Raw genomic sequence first — 15,758 nt, forward strand, 5'->3', positions numbered from 1 at the left:
CTGTGTGGCTCAGTCGTTAAGTGTCTGGCTTTTGCTCAGGTCATGATACCAAGGTCCTGGGATCAAGCCCCACATCAGGTCTCCCTGCTTGGTGGGAAGCCTGCTTCTCTCTCTCTCTCTCTCTCACTCCCCCTGCCTGTGTTTACCCTCTCACTCTCTGTCAGATAAATAAAATCTTAAAAAAAAAAAAAAAAGAAAAAAACCCCAAACCCCCATAGGAAGGCAGGCAGAATCTGGAAAGGGGCACTCAATAGATCTCCCGAGGGAAGGGTTCAGCTCATCTTAGAACTTTCCACCCCACAAACTTGAGTCAAGAAACCACACCTCGAGGACACACACATGCCGCGAATGTGAGCCGCTTTGGGAATGTTTTTTTTCTTCTTTTTAAAAAAGATCAATATTCATTCTTCTTCATTTGCCCTCATAACGAAAATAGATTTTTAAACGCATCAAATATACAAATATCACCGATGCATACACGTTCCAGAAAAGCTGAGGTACACGCTGCTACGAGGTGGGGAGCACGACAGGGGCTGGCCTCCCGGCTGTACAGTGCGGCCCGGCAGGGAGCTGCCCACTAGCTAGCCAGGTTCCACAGGGATCCCAGAGACAGAGCTGGGGGTGTCGGGATGAGCTACAGAGAGGGACCATGGTGGATGGCTTCCGGGTCCCCCGGGGAGTGAGGATCTCTCTTCCCAGCAGGCCCACGGGAAAGGACTCTCTGACCATGGAGAAGCTGGGTGCACGTCCTCCTAGGGGCCTGACATCTTGACATTTCAATGGTCCCAAAGTGCTCTACTGGCCACCAGTCACTAGGGGGAAAGTGTCCGGACATCCCTTCCCCGAGATGCCGACTCCAGAGCGGCGGGTCCTGGACGAGGAGACTCATTTGCACCAGAGACCGAGGCCCGAGCCCTTCTTATCTGGCCTTGTAGGTTGGACCAAAGACCAGGAAAACTCCGCTTCAAAACAAATCTGTCCGTCTGTATATGAAATACGTATTATTAGCCAGAGGCGGACGGTGCAGGACCAGGAGACCCCAAAGATCGCATCTGGGCAGAAGCAGCCGAGGTCCCAGCACTTCCTATAGGGGCTGGGCCCCCAGGAAGTTCCCTCTCCGGACGACCGGGCCAACACTCCTTGCGCAGTGGAGACACCCAGCAGGCAAGGCCTGAGCTAGAAGGACACCTCTCAGGAGGGGCCTGTGGGGCCTTCAGCAGTGACTCCAGCCGACCCCCTGCCCGGGGGGCAGCAGCAGCCCGCCCGCCAGCCGGTTCTGGGTCTCTGGGAAAGTCAGAAGAGGCAGGAGCCCCGCAGGCTTCGGGTCTGGCGCAGGTCGGCGGACAGGGAGCGGCTCATGTGCTTGGTGGTGGAGCGGATGCCCTCAGCGGCCTGCATGGCTTCTGCGAGCGCCGTGTTGAGCTCCTCCAGGTCCTCCAGGTCCAGCTGGATGGAGCGTCGCTGCCCCCTGGCCGCTCGGGAGGGGGCTGAGGGGGGCCAGTCAGCAGGGGCTGAGTGGGCTGAGGAGGCAGAGGTAGGTCCTGGAGGCACATAGTACCTGAAGAGAGAGGGGGCTGTGTTCATGCACTGCGGCCAGGGCTGAGCAGAGCGCCGGGGTCGGCATGCACCCCGTTCTGGCCCCAGCTGGGCCCCGGCCCCTACTCTCAGGGGCTCAGTGTCCGCACCTCTCAAGTGGGAATAACAAACAGCTCCTTCGAGGATGCGGCAGAAGGATGAAGCATGAGGACAGCAGTGCCTGACCCGGAACAGGTGCACAACGACGGTCCTTCCTTCTCCCCATTCACTCAGTACATCTTTATCAATCCTATACTATGTGCCGGCCGCTGAGCCCGGCCCTGCGGTGACACTGCTGACCCGCTGCCCTTCTGGGGCTTCTAACCTGAGAGCCAGATCGCAGGGACAGCAGGGCCACCCCAGGCTCTCTTGGGATCAGTCTGGCAGCTCCTCATAGGTAGAGGCACTGCCCCACCCAGAGCCGGCACCGCATCCTGGGTCTGGGGGCCGGGCTCAGAGCTAAGTGTTTGCTCCACCAGCACATGGTTTGCTTCTTTGATGAGCACCGTTATGCTGACTTTATGGATGAGCAAGGGAAGATCAGAGGGGCTATGTATGCAGGAGGCTTGGCCCCCAGTGCTAGCTATTCTGGGGGGTTGGCCATAGGACGCTGGCCATGGGACTCTACCCTTCAGGGACTACTGTACCCCCACCGAAAGGAGCCACAGTTAGCCACCTCCTTGGATCGACCCAACAGGAACTTTCAGGAGAAAAGCTCCACTGGCTGTCTGGGCACTCACAGTGCCTCTGTCAATGTCAGCTCAGGGTCAGACAGCTGCAAGGGGCGGCGCTCTGTTCACACCCAGAGCTCAGTCATCAGCACCCAGTGACACCCATACATACCATGTGAACCCCATGAATAGGCTTCTTGCCTCCTATTCCCTCCTCCGGGGACTATCTAGTCTAACTACTGGGTTTCTGCACACCCCTAGCTTCTAGGAACTGGATGACCAGCTTGGCCCCAAAGTGTTTCAAAACTCCCGCTAAGGCAGAAGCTACAACCTCCCCACTCCATCAAAACAAAAACCTTTTTTAGCTAGAAAGCCCCTGGTGCAGAGGCTGGAAGACAGACGGCCAGCAGGTGGCAGCACAGGCCCATACATTCCTGAGGGCGCCCAGGCCTGTCACTGAGCATTCTCAGTTTGGCAGAAGACAGCGGGAGAAACCTTAGGGCATCATCCGCCCCAATTCTAGGAGCACTGGAAGTAGTATGGCTCCTGGCCAACTTCTACATACTGTTGGCTTTCCATGCAGTAGTTCATTTACTCCCTACCACAACCCACTACACAGAGGGAAACACTGAGGCACAGACTGGGAACAAAGTGACCCCCGTCCAAGGTTGTATGGCTCCCACCGACCAGGTATGTCAGGCACTACAGCTCAGGGCCTTTCCCCTTCCCTACGACCGGGCCATTTCTGGGGATAGCAGCCTGGTTAGGTCTGTCCACAGGTCTGAGCCTGGAAGGACATGGAACAGCCTCAGAAGCAGTGAGTCCCATGCCTACCAAGGGAACTTGGAGCTTTATCCCAGGCCACCAAACTCCAGGCAAAACCTGCCCTTCCCAGTGAGCAGGAGCATAGGCAGGGGTCTCAGCCCCTGTGCGGGGGGCCTGAGCGTGCAGGACGGCCTCTAGTAGCTGTTGGAGGAGAATGTTCCCAGACTCTGCCCCACTGCAGGCCAGGGGCCCCGGGGGCTGGCTGGTACTGGTGCCTCTGCTCCCACCAAGCACCAGGCCCCACAGGGACCCCGCCTCTTGCTGACACAGACAAAGGCTTCTGACCAAGACTCCCGACAGACTCATTTTCCACAGAGGGACACTGAGGCACAGAACTAGCGGGTGTCCTATTGCAGCCACCTTTCCTCGTTTGTCTCCTAGGACAGCAGCGCGCAGTAGTGCTGTGGGCTGGGAGGACCGTGCTGCCCTCTGACCGGGCCGCGAGCTGGTGCCTACACCGCCCCGCACACTGCTCACACATCTCCCGAGCGCCTGGCCACGCGCCTCGTTTAATCCTTGCACAACCGTCTCTGGTCCAGACTATTAGCCCATTTACCAGGTGGGGAAACCGAGGCTCAGAGAAGCAGTCGCTCTACTGAGGCCCTGGCAGCGGCAAGCAGCAGACGGGAGTCTGTGCGGCTCTGAGTCTCCAACCTGAACCACTTCTGCCTCCACGGCTCACTTCCTTTTTCTCCTGCAGATGTTCTGTCCACATCCACAAAGAGGCGTGCTCCTCCTGCCACAGCCCTGCCCAGTCCTCCTCCACGCTCAGGGCCTCAGACACGGGGAATGTCTTAGAGACGGTCACAGCCAAGAGGGGCCTAAGGACCCACAACCACCAAGAGGCATGTATGTGGCCTCCTGGTTGGGATCCCAGACAGAAGAAGTTCCAGTAAAAACTGAAGAAAGCCCAGGAAACTGTGGGCTTTAGTTAAGAGTAAGTTATTAATATTGGCTCACTATCAAAGGTGCCGTATGAACGTTAACAACAAGGGAAACTCTGTGTGTGTGTGTGTGTACGGGGTATATGTAATTCTCTGTACTATCTGCTCCATTTCTCTTACATCCAAAAATGTTCTTAAAAAGAAAGTCTATTAAAACAGTGAGGGAGCAATTACTTGCTTGCTGGGAAGACCCACAAGGAATGGGGAGCTTCCCACGTGCTTTCCCTGCAAGCTCGTAGAGCTCAGGGCCCTCTGCCGGCTCCTTCACTGCCGAGCACCCCGCCGCCAGGCCAAGCCTCTCCGTGGGAGGCAGGAGCATCTGGGGCTTGTTGAGTTGACTACATGAGCGCTCAGCATGTTCTGCTGGTTATAAAGGCGGGGGAAACACAGGAGTACCAGGTGCCCGGGTTCTTAGCTGCCCGACCTGGGTCTGACTGTGAATCCTGTAGCGACTCGGACAGGCAGGGAAGGAAGGAAAGGAGGATTCTTACACAGTGGCTGATGGAAAAGGCATGATGGGAACCGAGGAGACATAGGCCAAGGCAGCAGGGGCGGGTGCTGGGGGCGCAGCTGCCAGATACCACAGTCCCGGGGGTGGCCGGGCCGGCGACCCAGCGCGCTTGCTCCGCTGCGTGGGGCTGGAGGCTGGGCGTTTGTTTCTCCTGCTGGCAGCCTTGTCTGGCCCTGGGAGGGAGGGACACCAGAGACAACAGTCTGATCACTGGGGAAGATCTAGCCAAGACCAGGGGGGCCCCCCCCAGCCCCTGCCCTGTGACAGGTGGACACTGGGCTGGCCACGCTGGGAGCGCTGGACTTTGAGAAACAAATCTTCTGTCCACTTTGCTCTATCCCACACTGGGAGAGCCACCATCCCAATGAAATACCCTATGGACCCACGAACCCCCATAAAGGAGAGCTGGGGGTCTCTCTGGGGGAAGAGAGTGAGTGTCTGTCCCTACACAGGGAGTGTAGGGACAGAGTGAGTGTCTGTCCCTACCTGAGGCGGCTGAGTCTGGGCCATCCGTCGCTGGGGGCAGCCTGACTCGACCACACAGGGGGCACTGCAGGGGATCAGTCGGGGACGGTCCTGGTGGGTCCCTGGTGACACTGCCAGCTGGAAGAGGAGGAAGAGATGTCAGGAGAGGATGAGGTCCGGATCACTGGCCTGGAGCCCCCAAGCAGACCTCCGTCAGCACAGAGCTTCCCTCGGGGTCCACTGTGGAGGGGACGAGCTGCCTCCGTGACAGCGAGGGTCAGCATATAACAAACCTGGGCTTCTGCTGAGGGCCTTCATGCATTCTGCTATCAAATCCAACAAGCCACGGGGCTAGCTGAGACATCACTCCCATTTTAAAGACTGGTGAACTGAGGCTCCTAGAGCTTGAATGATTTGCCAAAATGTCCGAGTAGGAAATTGGCAGTGCTGTCTGAGCCAAAGCCCGGCTCTCCAGGACACAGGCCCTGAACCTATGGTTCCTCCTCCACACCGAGACAGGCCCATTGTTCATATGGGAGTGGCCCACAGTGGCCCCTCAGGCACCGGAGGGTTGGGGGGGTAGTCAGTGGAGGCCTACGGGAGCAGGCGGAGGGTGGGCACCTCGTTCTCTTCCCCTACAAATCCTCAACACCTCCCCCGGGTGGAATTCCAGGGTTGGCCCACTTCTTCCAGCTGCACCTCAGGGGGAGGCTTCCCACCCACTGCCCGGGGTTACAGGCTCCCACCTGTGCCTCCTAGCCCAGCTCAGACCACTGTTTTGTCCTTGTCTGCTTAGCCCACGGCCCAGGATGGGATGGTGCTCAATGAGCGAGTGAGTGAGTGAATGAATGAACGAATGGAGGAACGAATGAACAGGGAGGCCTGCTGGGACTCGAGCAAAGGCAAAGCAACACAATGGTGAAGAGCCAGAGCTCTGGACTCACAACCACCTGGGTTCAAATCCTGACTCTACCACTAGTAAGCTGCGTGCCCTTGAGCAGGTTACTTAACCTCGCTGGGCCTCAGTGTCCTCACCTGTAAAATAGGCGTAGGAAGAAAATGGACAAAACCCATTTCATAGGGTTGTGAGGATTAATGTTTGTAAATCCCTTAGCATGATGCCCTGCTTACAATGGGGGTTTACTAAGGGACAGCTCCATCATTATCATCATTGCCTGAAAGGGCCTTCGGACCGTCTCCAATCCTTTCATTAAGGACGTGAGGCTGGAGGCTCAGAGATGTTAAGGAAGTTGCCTGAGATCACCCAGCAAGTCAGTGGCAGGACTGGGACTAGAACCCAGTGCCCATATTCTCCGGCCACTTCTCTCCCCATGACTCTTCTCTGATAGGTCTGGGGGAAGGAATCAGAATGGTGAGGATGGTGGGGAGACAGGACAGAATTATCCCGCCTGGGACCTACTACCTGCCCCCCCCCACCTCCTTATCAGGACTTAGGTCATGCGCATGGTTTCTCACTGTCCTGGTCAAGGAGCGTAGCATTAGGCAGCAGCACCTGGAGACACAGGTGTGAGGACAGGAGACGTCGGGAGGGCTAAGGAGCCCCCCCAAATCCTGCTCCCTTGTCTGTACCTTGACCTGCCACTGAGGTCAGGGCAGGCCCCCGTCCTACGCCCTTTCCTAACAGGAGCAGCCGCAGCCTCTATGCATCGACCACTTCCCCAGGTACCATCCCTCACCTGATTCCCGGGTCCTGGCGGGTCGGCACTGGGGACAGGAGACTGAGCCACTGCGTCTTGGGGCCGTCTTGGGGGTCAGAACATGGTACTCCTTGCCTGGGAAGAAACCAGACCGTCCGCTTTGGCATGTTTGGAGAACCGAGGAGGATCGGGGAGGTCGTACAGAAGGCGTGAACACAGCCCAGCTCTGGCAGGCTGGGAAGCAGACCAGGAGGACAGGAGAAGCAAGGACAAGCAGAGCTGCTTTCCCCAGACCCGCCACTTGCCAGGTGGCATTGGGATGGCTTGGGCACGGGGTGAGCTGGGTCTTCTCCTTGTGCTGTGAGCAGCTGTGAAATGGGAACTGTCCCAGTCTGGGTCTCACGGGCGTCATAAGGGGTGAGTGGGGCCGTGTCTGTGAGGTGCTCTGCCCGGCGTCCAGCACATGGACAGTGCTCCTGGTTGTCAGAAGGTTGGACAGATGCTTGGGTCTTTATCCACCCCTGTCATCTACTGTCTCGTCCCTTTCTGAGCCTCAAGACAGATCTTTGGGATGTGGCCTGATCAATCCTCTTCTGGCTCCCCGAGTCCCTGCAGGCTTCCCACTTCCTATTCTATGTGTGTTGCCTCAGGGCCCCCGGACCGGCCCGCTGTTCCCACGTCTAACCCCTCAGCTCTCTCTGCTCCGTGAGAGGCCATGCGTCTTTCACTTCCTGCCATGTGCCCCTGCCCTCGGCCCTGTGGATCTGAGGTGAACTGCCGTCCCTCCCAGGCTGCTACGAGTGGCAGCCACCTCTGTAATTTACACACCTGATGTCATGGCTCATTTGTTATCTTCTGTTACACAGTCAGATTCCTGGAAGTCAGAGCTATGTCCGTGTTTGTTTTCAGGTTAAGCACTCTGAGATCCTACTCTGTGTCACCAGAAGTCTTACTATGTGCTAGGTGCCTAGTTCAGGAGACACGGGGGCTGATGCCTTGGGGAATCCGACCTGAAGGTGGGCGAGGGGCCAGTGATCTGGCGTCCGCCCTGCACACAGCAGAACCCTCTTTGTGACTGACCAGCTAAAGGGGCTCCCCCAGAAGCCAGCATGGGGTCCAGGGCAGAGAGGCATCAGACTGTTTGCTGGGGGAAAGAATGGACTCACAGAGGAGGCACTCCCCCACTGCTCCCTGTGTCACAGAATTCACAGAAAAATGCTCATTTTTCAATGGCCCATGGTGAAAGGGGGAAGGCTTCCGTGATGGGGGTCCTCCCCGGGGGTTGGGCCATGCCCCGCAGCCCACCTGTGTACTGGCCCCAGAAGGAGACCCTGTCTGGCCGCCTGGTGCCACCAGCTCCTTTCATTCTGTCCCGAGTGGATTGGGCACTGTCCTCGGTGGCCTGGCTCTTCTCAGAGAACCGCTGGGGGGAGGCTGGCTCAGATTCGGAACCTGGGGTGGGAAAAGAGAGGCATCGAAGGGGGATAGGGGACGTGTCACAGAGCTCAGGGAGAGAGCCAACCCTAACTTGAGGCTCTGGGGCTGAGCTCGGGTTTGATCCTGTGTCTGTCCCTTAGTAACATCCGCTGACACATGGGGACCCCTGACCTTGTGCTGAGCACTGGGCTGGACCCACTGGGCCATGCGTGCACCCTCACAGCAATCCCCGGACGGGAACATTGTTACCACTGCAGTTAGCTGTCCCTTTAACTGCACAGAGCAGGTCAACGCCCGGGCCAAAGTCACACAGCCAAGAAGGAGTGAGGTGGGCTGAACCCCACCCCTTGTCCTTCAGGCACTTCCCCTGCACTTCTGGGCTCTGGTGTCTTCATCTGCAGAACGCGGGTGATACGCCCCTCCCCCCTTGCAGCGAAGATGGAACATGAGGACCACATAAAGCCCTTCTAGAAACCCTCGTGTGCGTGACATTCCATGGCCATCACTGGAAGTGCACTGTACCTCAGACAACTACGAGGGCCTGAAGAACACACACAGAACCTTCTCCAGGTTCCTTCTAAGGCTACTGCTATGGTCCTTGACCACTGAGCTAACAGGCCCAGACGGGAGCCTCCGGACATCGGTCCGGGCCCGTGCTTACTTACTCAGGGACAGCGGCGGCACCTCCCGAGGCACCGAGGAAGACCTGGCTCGCCGCCTTCCTGCGTGCTCCGCTCGCTCCCCCCCTGCGGGCTCAGCAGACAATCTCTCTGTGGATCTACTAGCAAAAAGGAAAGAGAGGAACGATGTCAGCAGATGCAGTTTCATGCAGACTTTCCAGGTGACCAGCAAGCAAGCCAACCCAGAAGGAAGCACGAAAGTCAAAATCAAAGACTGAGTCATGCTCACAGAAAGCTCTGTGACCCTCCGTTTCCTCATCTGTCGTGAGGGAATAAGAACAGCAACTACGCGGAGGATTCATGAGACAATGTCCGTGAAAACCTCAACCCAGTGCCCTCCCATAGGAACACTTAGGAACAGCTGATCACAGAGGACACGCCGAGGAGCGAGCGAGCAGGTGGACATCTTGGGAATGTCTAGCTCTTGAAGCAGGTGGTGAGTTCAGGTGACATCTCAGACATTTTATGCATCGAATATTACATAGTAAAAAACTGTCCGAGGGGGAAAGGGGTGTCAATCCCCATGTGTGGAGAGCCCCAGCGGCAGCCAAGTCTCCCTCCTGCTGCTGGCCCCAGGGCACAAGGGTGAGCGTTTGGGGGTCACCCACCTGCCATAGTGGGAGCCCCAGGAAACAGAGGCATCTGCAGGCCGGGCCCGGACCTGGGTGGGGCGGCTGAGGGTGGACATGGGGCGCGTCGGGCTGCCCTGGGCTGGCTGGTGCAGGCTGTCTTCCAGGTGCAGACGGAGCCGGGAGACCTCTTCCTGCAGCTCTCGGATGGCCTGGCTGGGGTGGGGCGGGGGACAGAAACGAAGAGTGCATATACGATGCCACAAGCTGCAGCCAGCCCGAGGGCTGCTCAGATGCCCCGGGCTTGTCCCTTTCCCAGCCGGCACTGGGTCCAGCTCTGCCGTCGACCGATTCTGGAACTTCCTGGTGTGTCCATTTTTCTTGCTACCTATCTCGACCTCTCTCTGAGCTTGTGTCCCTGCACATTTGGCGGGCAAAGCAGCACATCCTTCGAAGGTCACCCAACCCAGCCCCGCCCCAGGCAAGGCCTCTGAGTAGCTTTTCTGAAGAATCAGTGGCCCATTGTCAAGATCGCAGGGAGGGTGCAGAATGATGGTGTTGCTGAAGGTCCACTTTAAAATCTGCCTTCTAACTGGCCTGGGCTGCCCTTTATTTTTTAAAAATATTTATTTATTTGATGGAGAGAGAGAGAGAGAGCACAAGCAGGGACAGCGGCAGGTAAAGTGAGAAGCAGGGAACCTGCCACGCGGCTCAATCCCAGGACCCAGGGATCAGGACCCTAGCCGAAGGCAGATGCTTAATTGACTAAGCCACCAGGCGACAACCCCCGCCCCCATCTGTAGAAATGCTAACTAACAGCTCAGGCTGGTTTTCTTCCCACCCTTACTTGGCCATCCGTCCTGGCTTCCCCTGAACATCTCCCACGTTGTTCAAGCCTGTCTGCTGGTGACAGAAGATACTTGGATGTGAGCAGACTGGTAGGGCACAGCGCTCTTGACAAGGCTGCTGTGGTCCCCAGGGCCCCCCAGACACAGACCAGCCTCTTACAGGCAAGTAGCTCAAAGAGGGGCTGGCATCTATGGGGTAAGTACTGTTTGCGTGTCTTTCCAGCCAGCACCCGTATCTCCGGGTCTCATCTGAGACTCTGGCGTCACGGCCAACGGGGCTCCCCCACCACCCTGCACATAAACCCCTACACACAATGCGTCGGCGTCCGGGCTCGGCACAACCTGGGCTGGTGCAGGGCTCCATCTCCTGTTTGGGCCAGCTTCTGGCGCAGGGCTCCCCTCAGGCTCTTGCTTGGTAGCCCCGGAATGGAGGCAGAGTGTTTCCAGGCGCCCCCTGCTGCTCTCCCAGGGTGTCTGTGGGAGCGGAGAGCTCTCTAACTGGGCCCCAGGCAGTGAGCGTCCAGGGCAGCCAGGTCTCCTGGCAATCCCCAGGGAGACCTTTGTTGGGGTTTCCAAGGCCAAGAGCGGGGCGTCGGCAGGAGGCAGGAGGGTGGGAGCTCCTGTTACCCGTTCACCCCTGCAACCAGGACTGGAAGGCTACTCTGGGAGCTGAAGGTGGCCCAGGACTCAGAACACTCACTGGGGTGTCCCTTGCCCCCTCTGTGTGTTTCCGGCAGGATCTCAGTCTTGCTGACTTAATGCTTTTGTGACTGAGAGCCTGCTGACATTTCAAGTTCATCCTTCTCTGTCAACTTTTTCCCCTGCTGAGTTCCCCATCTCTGTATCAGCATCCAACTGGCTGGCCAGCCAGAAGTCTGACTCATTCGAGACCCTTCTCCCTCCCTGAATGCCCCCCAAAGTTAACCAACTCCTAAGTCCTGTGGGCTCAATGCTTACGTCTCTTTTCGAACGCACCCCATTCCCACCTACGCCCCATCGAGTCTGTCCCACACTCCTTCTAAAACGTGAACCTGACCTTCCCACTCTCTTTTAAATCCCCCTCATCGTCCTCAGCTATACCCGTATGCATCTGTGAATATTAAGTGAACTCATTTCTCTGAACTGAGCCACTATCCAAACCTCTCACCATGGTGTTTGAGGCCCTCTGAGGCCCCCCCAGATCTCCCAGTATCCTTCTCCACTGCTCAGTGCTCATCATAGCACCCACGCTCAGGGACCCAGCTAAAATGAACTGCCTCTGCCAAGGTGATGGGCTCTCCCTCACCCACAGGCCTTTGCGCATGCTCTTGTCCCTGCCAGGAACTCTTCTGTCTCTCTAACTTCTGGTCTCCACTGAGATACCTCCTCCTCCAGGAAGCCCGCCCTGAAGCCTCTGACTGGGTCTGATGTCCCTCGTCTGTGTTCCCACAGTCCTTGGAGCCTCTGCTGCCACTGCACTTAGACTGGCGAGTGTGACAATATGTTTCTTTGTTCATCCTACAAGATGGCAAGATGTCCTAGGCCAAAGGCTGTCTTGTCTGCTATGATATTCTCAAGGGCTGGTGTATCGCTGACCCACAAGCTGGAACTCCTCTGCCAGGGCCACAGGAAACTGCAGCAGGACCCTTATTAAACTCCAGACAGGATGCCCAACGCCAGACCTTCACCTGCCTCTGCAAACAGGGAACATGACAGGCCCATGATGGAACAGGCCCTGAGGCCTCGGGCATGGTCCCAACAGAGCAGCCTTCCCTACATACCTGGGACAGAGACCCCCAATCCAACAAAGGCCTGTGATTCCTTACTGGCCAAAAGCAACTCAAAGGAGAGGTAAGAGAGCTGGCTACCCTACTTTACCACTTCCGTTCAACCAAGCAAGGAGCAACTCTCTTAGTGGGACAATTGTGCTTGGATTAAAAAGAAGAGAATCGAGGACCAGTCACTCCTCAATTCATACAACGGGAACACCAACCGCTAAAAATCCACCTCCAGAAAGAGTAGAGTGGCTTGGAAGAGAAATACTAGGGGACAGGGACCGAGGTCTTAGCACTAGAAAGGGGAACCCCTAGGTCATTTCTCACTGGCCGGAAAAGTGTCCTCAAAGTCCACAACAGTGAGGTCCCACGGAGTGGCCCTGAGCTGGGAAGCAGGACACCTGGGTCCGAGGGCCCCCACACGGCCACCACTGGATATGATTGCTGAGCGAGGCTCTGCCTCCCCTGGGCACCACTGTTCCGTCTCTGTGCTGGTATTAGACTTACTCTCGCCCTGTCCTGGTGAGGAGGAAGGTGCGGGCGCTCTCTGAGGGTCCAGGAGGCAGAGTGGCAGCCTCAGGGGTCAGGGTGGGCGGGGGGCTGACTGTCGCGTTGCGGGGGAGCTGTTCGGAAACCTGCTTTCGTCCCTTGAACTCTGAGCCAGGCACCGCTAGAAGGCAAAAAGAGAGCAAGGTGAGTTGACTCAGAGAGGACCCTCGAAGCAAGAATTTCTGTGGGTAGGAAGATACGGGCAAAGAGACAGTGATGGCTAAGGTCATAAGTAAAGTTTCCAATGAGGTCACTGGCCCACTGCTCTCAGAACCCGAAGATGTGGTTTTTGCTAAGAGTCTGGAGAGCAAAGCTGGGCCTGCAGAGCTCTTTCTACCTAGACTTCACCCGCCATCCACCATTTCAGCATCGGATGTGAGTCTTTAGGAACATTCCCCTGGAAAGCGCTCTTTGCAACTTCATGTGGACCCCCTCACACTCTGCTGTACATCACCACGTGGGTCCACGTCGGACTCCAGAGCCCCATCTCCTCCTAAAATCAGAGCTACACCTTTGCCTGTGTGCATGCTTCTGGGAGAGTGTTCAAAACTTTAGCCTCTCAAAGGCGGGGGTGACCAGAGGTTAAACACCACTCAAACACCACTCATCTGGCCCCTGCATTCGAAACAAGGAGACCTTGGAACATCAATCAACAGTATAGAAAGGAACAGACTATTGTTACAGGGAACAATGTAGATCAATCTCCCGAGAGAGGCTACGTTAAAAAAAAAAAATCCATCCCCAAATCATACGGATCATCCCATTTATAGAACATTCCTGGAATGACAAAATTATAGACACTGAGGACAGAGGGGGAGGTCACCAGGAGTTCAGGAGGGCGTGTAGGCAGGAGGGGCATGGATGTGATGGGTCCATAAAGGGCCAAGAGGAGGGGGTCCTGGTCAAAATCTGCCCCGTGGTTTTGCAGGATGTTTCAATGAGGGCGAACCCGGGTGAAGGGACATGGGAAATCCCTGGATTATTTCTCATAACTACATGCGAGATCCTAATTGATTGAACTTTTAATTAAAGTTTAATTTTTAAAAATTTCAATAATGAGCCTTGGAGAGAGCCTTTGATGGGATGAGGGTGATGGTGGGGGGAGCTGGGATTCTGATCATGCGGTTTGTGGGTCTGTGTTCATTTTGTGAAAATTCATCCATTTTTGTTCTTTCCCGTATGTTTATTGCACTAAAAAGCTTACGTGCATCATTTTAAAGTTAAAAAACTGCAATCACAGGATTTCTAGACACGGAAGTGTTCAGGACACAGTGTTTAGTGAACAGGAGGTTATTAAACACTGAGAGAGTGTCATCCCATTTCCATTTAAAGTGTCTCCAAACACACACACACTGGCAGAGAGGACAGCCCATGGGTTCGACACCCGAATGAAGTGGCGACAGTTTTTAGCCTACTTTTTTCTCTTTTCCCTGTGGTTTCAAATATTCCCACCATGAACCTCTAGGATATTTTGTATCCTAAAGGGTAATGCAAGTTTTTTGTTGGTTTGATTTTTCAGTCTACGCCGTCCGGCCATTCCCAGGTTCTGGCCAACCCAGACACACCCACTCACCCATCTCGGCCACTAGCGCCCGCTCTGCGCGGAGGCTCGGTGCCCGCTGCCGCAGAGGACTGGTCCGGCCCAAGGGTCGCCTTTGGGCTTGGCTCCTGGGTGTGCTGGGTTCCATGGCTCTTCTGGGGACTGGAGGAGCCCTGGTCTGGGGGTGGGAGGCTGCATCCCGAGGTTCAGATGAAGCAAAAGGCTGGGCCAACGTTCCCGCGGTGCTGAGGGAGCAAGGAGGCAGAGACGAGCTGAGATCGCACGGACAGGCCCCGGCCTCCGAGCCCTTCCACACACTAAGCCCATGAGCTCCTGACCACTGGGACTGAGTAACCCCGCATGCTCAGTGTTTCTGAACGTACAACCGAATTACACATGCATTTCTGTGTCTACGGGAGAGCTGGGCACCTGTCTACCCACAGACTCAAGATTATAAAGCTCACGTTCATTTTTAGCAAATATACAGAGAAACGGAATTTTAATCCTTTCTTCCCGGGCAGGTCTCCCGGGGGCCTGCACCAGCGTTTGAAGCTGTCACTCTGCATGGCAGCTCCTCACTACCCCCTCGCCTGAGACCTTGCCTTGGGGTGCTGTCCCCGTCTCCTTCCCCGTAGTCCCCGGAATCCCTTTGTCTTGTCTTCTGCTCACCTCATGCCTCTTCTACGTCTCGTTCCCCATTCACTCATTCATTCGCTTAGTAGATACTTATTCCCCTGGCTGTCACAGACTGGCTGAGTGACGCTGGGCTAGTCACTTTCCCTCTCTGAACCTTGGTGCCCCTCTATTGATAAGATGGAGGCAAAGAACCTTGGTTGGGGGATGGGTGAGGGTCTGAGAATGCCCAGACCATCGAGCCCTGCTCTGGGCCTCACAGCACTTTGATTCCCAGGCTACCCCTCCACGTGAGATGCTGATGGGGAAGTGGGGAGTCTTGGGGTACCTGATGTGGGAGAGTCGGTGCTCTGGTGTTTGGGTGAGGGGCGACACTCTGCTGGTTTCTGAGCCCACAAAGCCACTGTCTGTCTCTGGGGACACCATCCAGGATTCCTGAAAGAGGCGGTGTCCCTTTAAGTCTGAGCAATGTGTTTGAGGCAAGCTGGGAAGCCCTTCCCGGGTCCTGGCCTGGGCCTCACATTCCAGAGGCTCACAGGCTGGGAGGCTGGCGCAGCTCCAAGCAGCCAGGCCCCGTGTGTGAGCGTCCTCAGGCGCTGGGGACCAGCACCAGGCCAACAGCAGGGACTCCCTGCCGCTACCCTGAGCGAGTCCTGCTTCCCTGAGGCCCTCGGCAGAGATCCTGTGGCAGCTATCCTAAACTGAGGAAGAAGGGAAGGAGAAAGCCTTCTCATCCTGGAGATGGGATTCGCACTTCCACATGTCTTCGGGCTGGGGCCTGCAACGCCATGGTCCTGTCTGACTGCAGAAATGCCCCGGGCCAATGACTCGGGAGAATAAAACTCATCCACCGTGCACCCCTCGTCGATACCAGGTCTAATGGAATCATGGGGAAAGCAAATAGGTGACACAGGTGCCTGCCCTCAACGAGTTCATGGTCTAGTGCAGATTTCTTACGACGAGGCCATGACTGTAGGTGTGCATGCGCGCATGTATGCGTGTGTGTGTGTGTGTGTGTGTGTGTGTGTGTGTGTGTGTGTGTGTGTACAGGTATCTATATGCACTGTTCTATGGGAGGAACCATAGCGTAAGTGACATT

General features: G+C 56.3%; 1 protein-coding gene across 5 annotated transcripts in view; it reads right to left on the reverse strand.

Moving 5' to 3' along the window:
* Positions 1 to 414: 414 nt before the first annotated feature.
* Positions 415 to 15,758, reverse strand: part of LOC111145451 (AT-hook transcription factor) — a 50,114-nt gene continuing 34,770 nt past the window's right edge. For 4 of the 5 annotated variants that reach the window (XM_022500346.1, XM_022500344.1, XM_022500348.1 and 1 more), the window contains 10 exons: positions 14,988 to 15,094; positions 14,060 to 14,271; positions 12,445 to 12,607; positions 9,375 to 9,551; positions 8,752 to 8,867; positions 7,955 to 8,101; positions 6,689 to 6,784; positions 5,013 to 5,129; positions 4,507 to 4,699; positions 415 to 1,558 (listed from right to left, as the gene is read on the reverse strand). In XM_022500346.1, coding sequence (XP_022356054.1) covers positions 1,294 to 1,558; positions 4,507 to 4,699; positions 5,013 to 5,129; positions 6,689 to 6,784; positions 7,955 to 8,101; positions 8,752 to 8,867; positions 9,375 to 9,551; positions 12,445 to 12,607; positions 14,060 to 14,271; positions 14,988 to 15,094 — 1,593 coding nt within the window. In that variant the 3' untranslated portion in view covers positions 415 to 1,293. The remainder of the gene's footprint in view (positions 1,559 to 4,506; positions 4,700 to 5,012; positions 5,130 to 6,688; positions 6,785 to 7,954; positions 8,102 to 8,751; positions 8,868 to 9,374; positions 9,552 to 12,444; positions 12,608 to 14,059; positions 14,272 to 14,987; positions 15,095 to 15,758) is intronic. The other variant, XM_022500347.1, reaches the window with a different exon arrangement.

This window comes from Enhydra lutris, unplaced genomic scaffold, assembly GCF_002288905.1.
Source record: "Enhydra lutris kenyoni isolate GAN:26980312 unplaced genomic scaffold, ASM228890v2 scaffoldscaffold13, whole genome shotgun sequence".
In the NCBI taxonomy this organism is placed as follows: domain Eukaryota; kingdom Metazoa; phylum Chordata; class Mammalia; order Carnivora; family Mustelidae; genus Enhydra; species Enhydra lutris.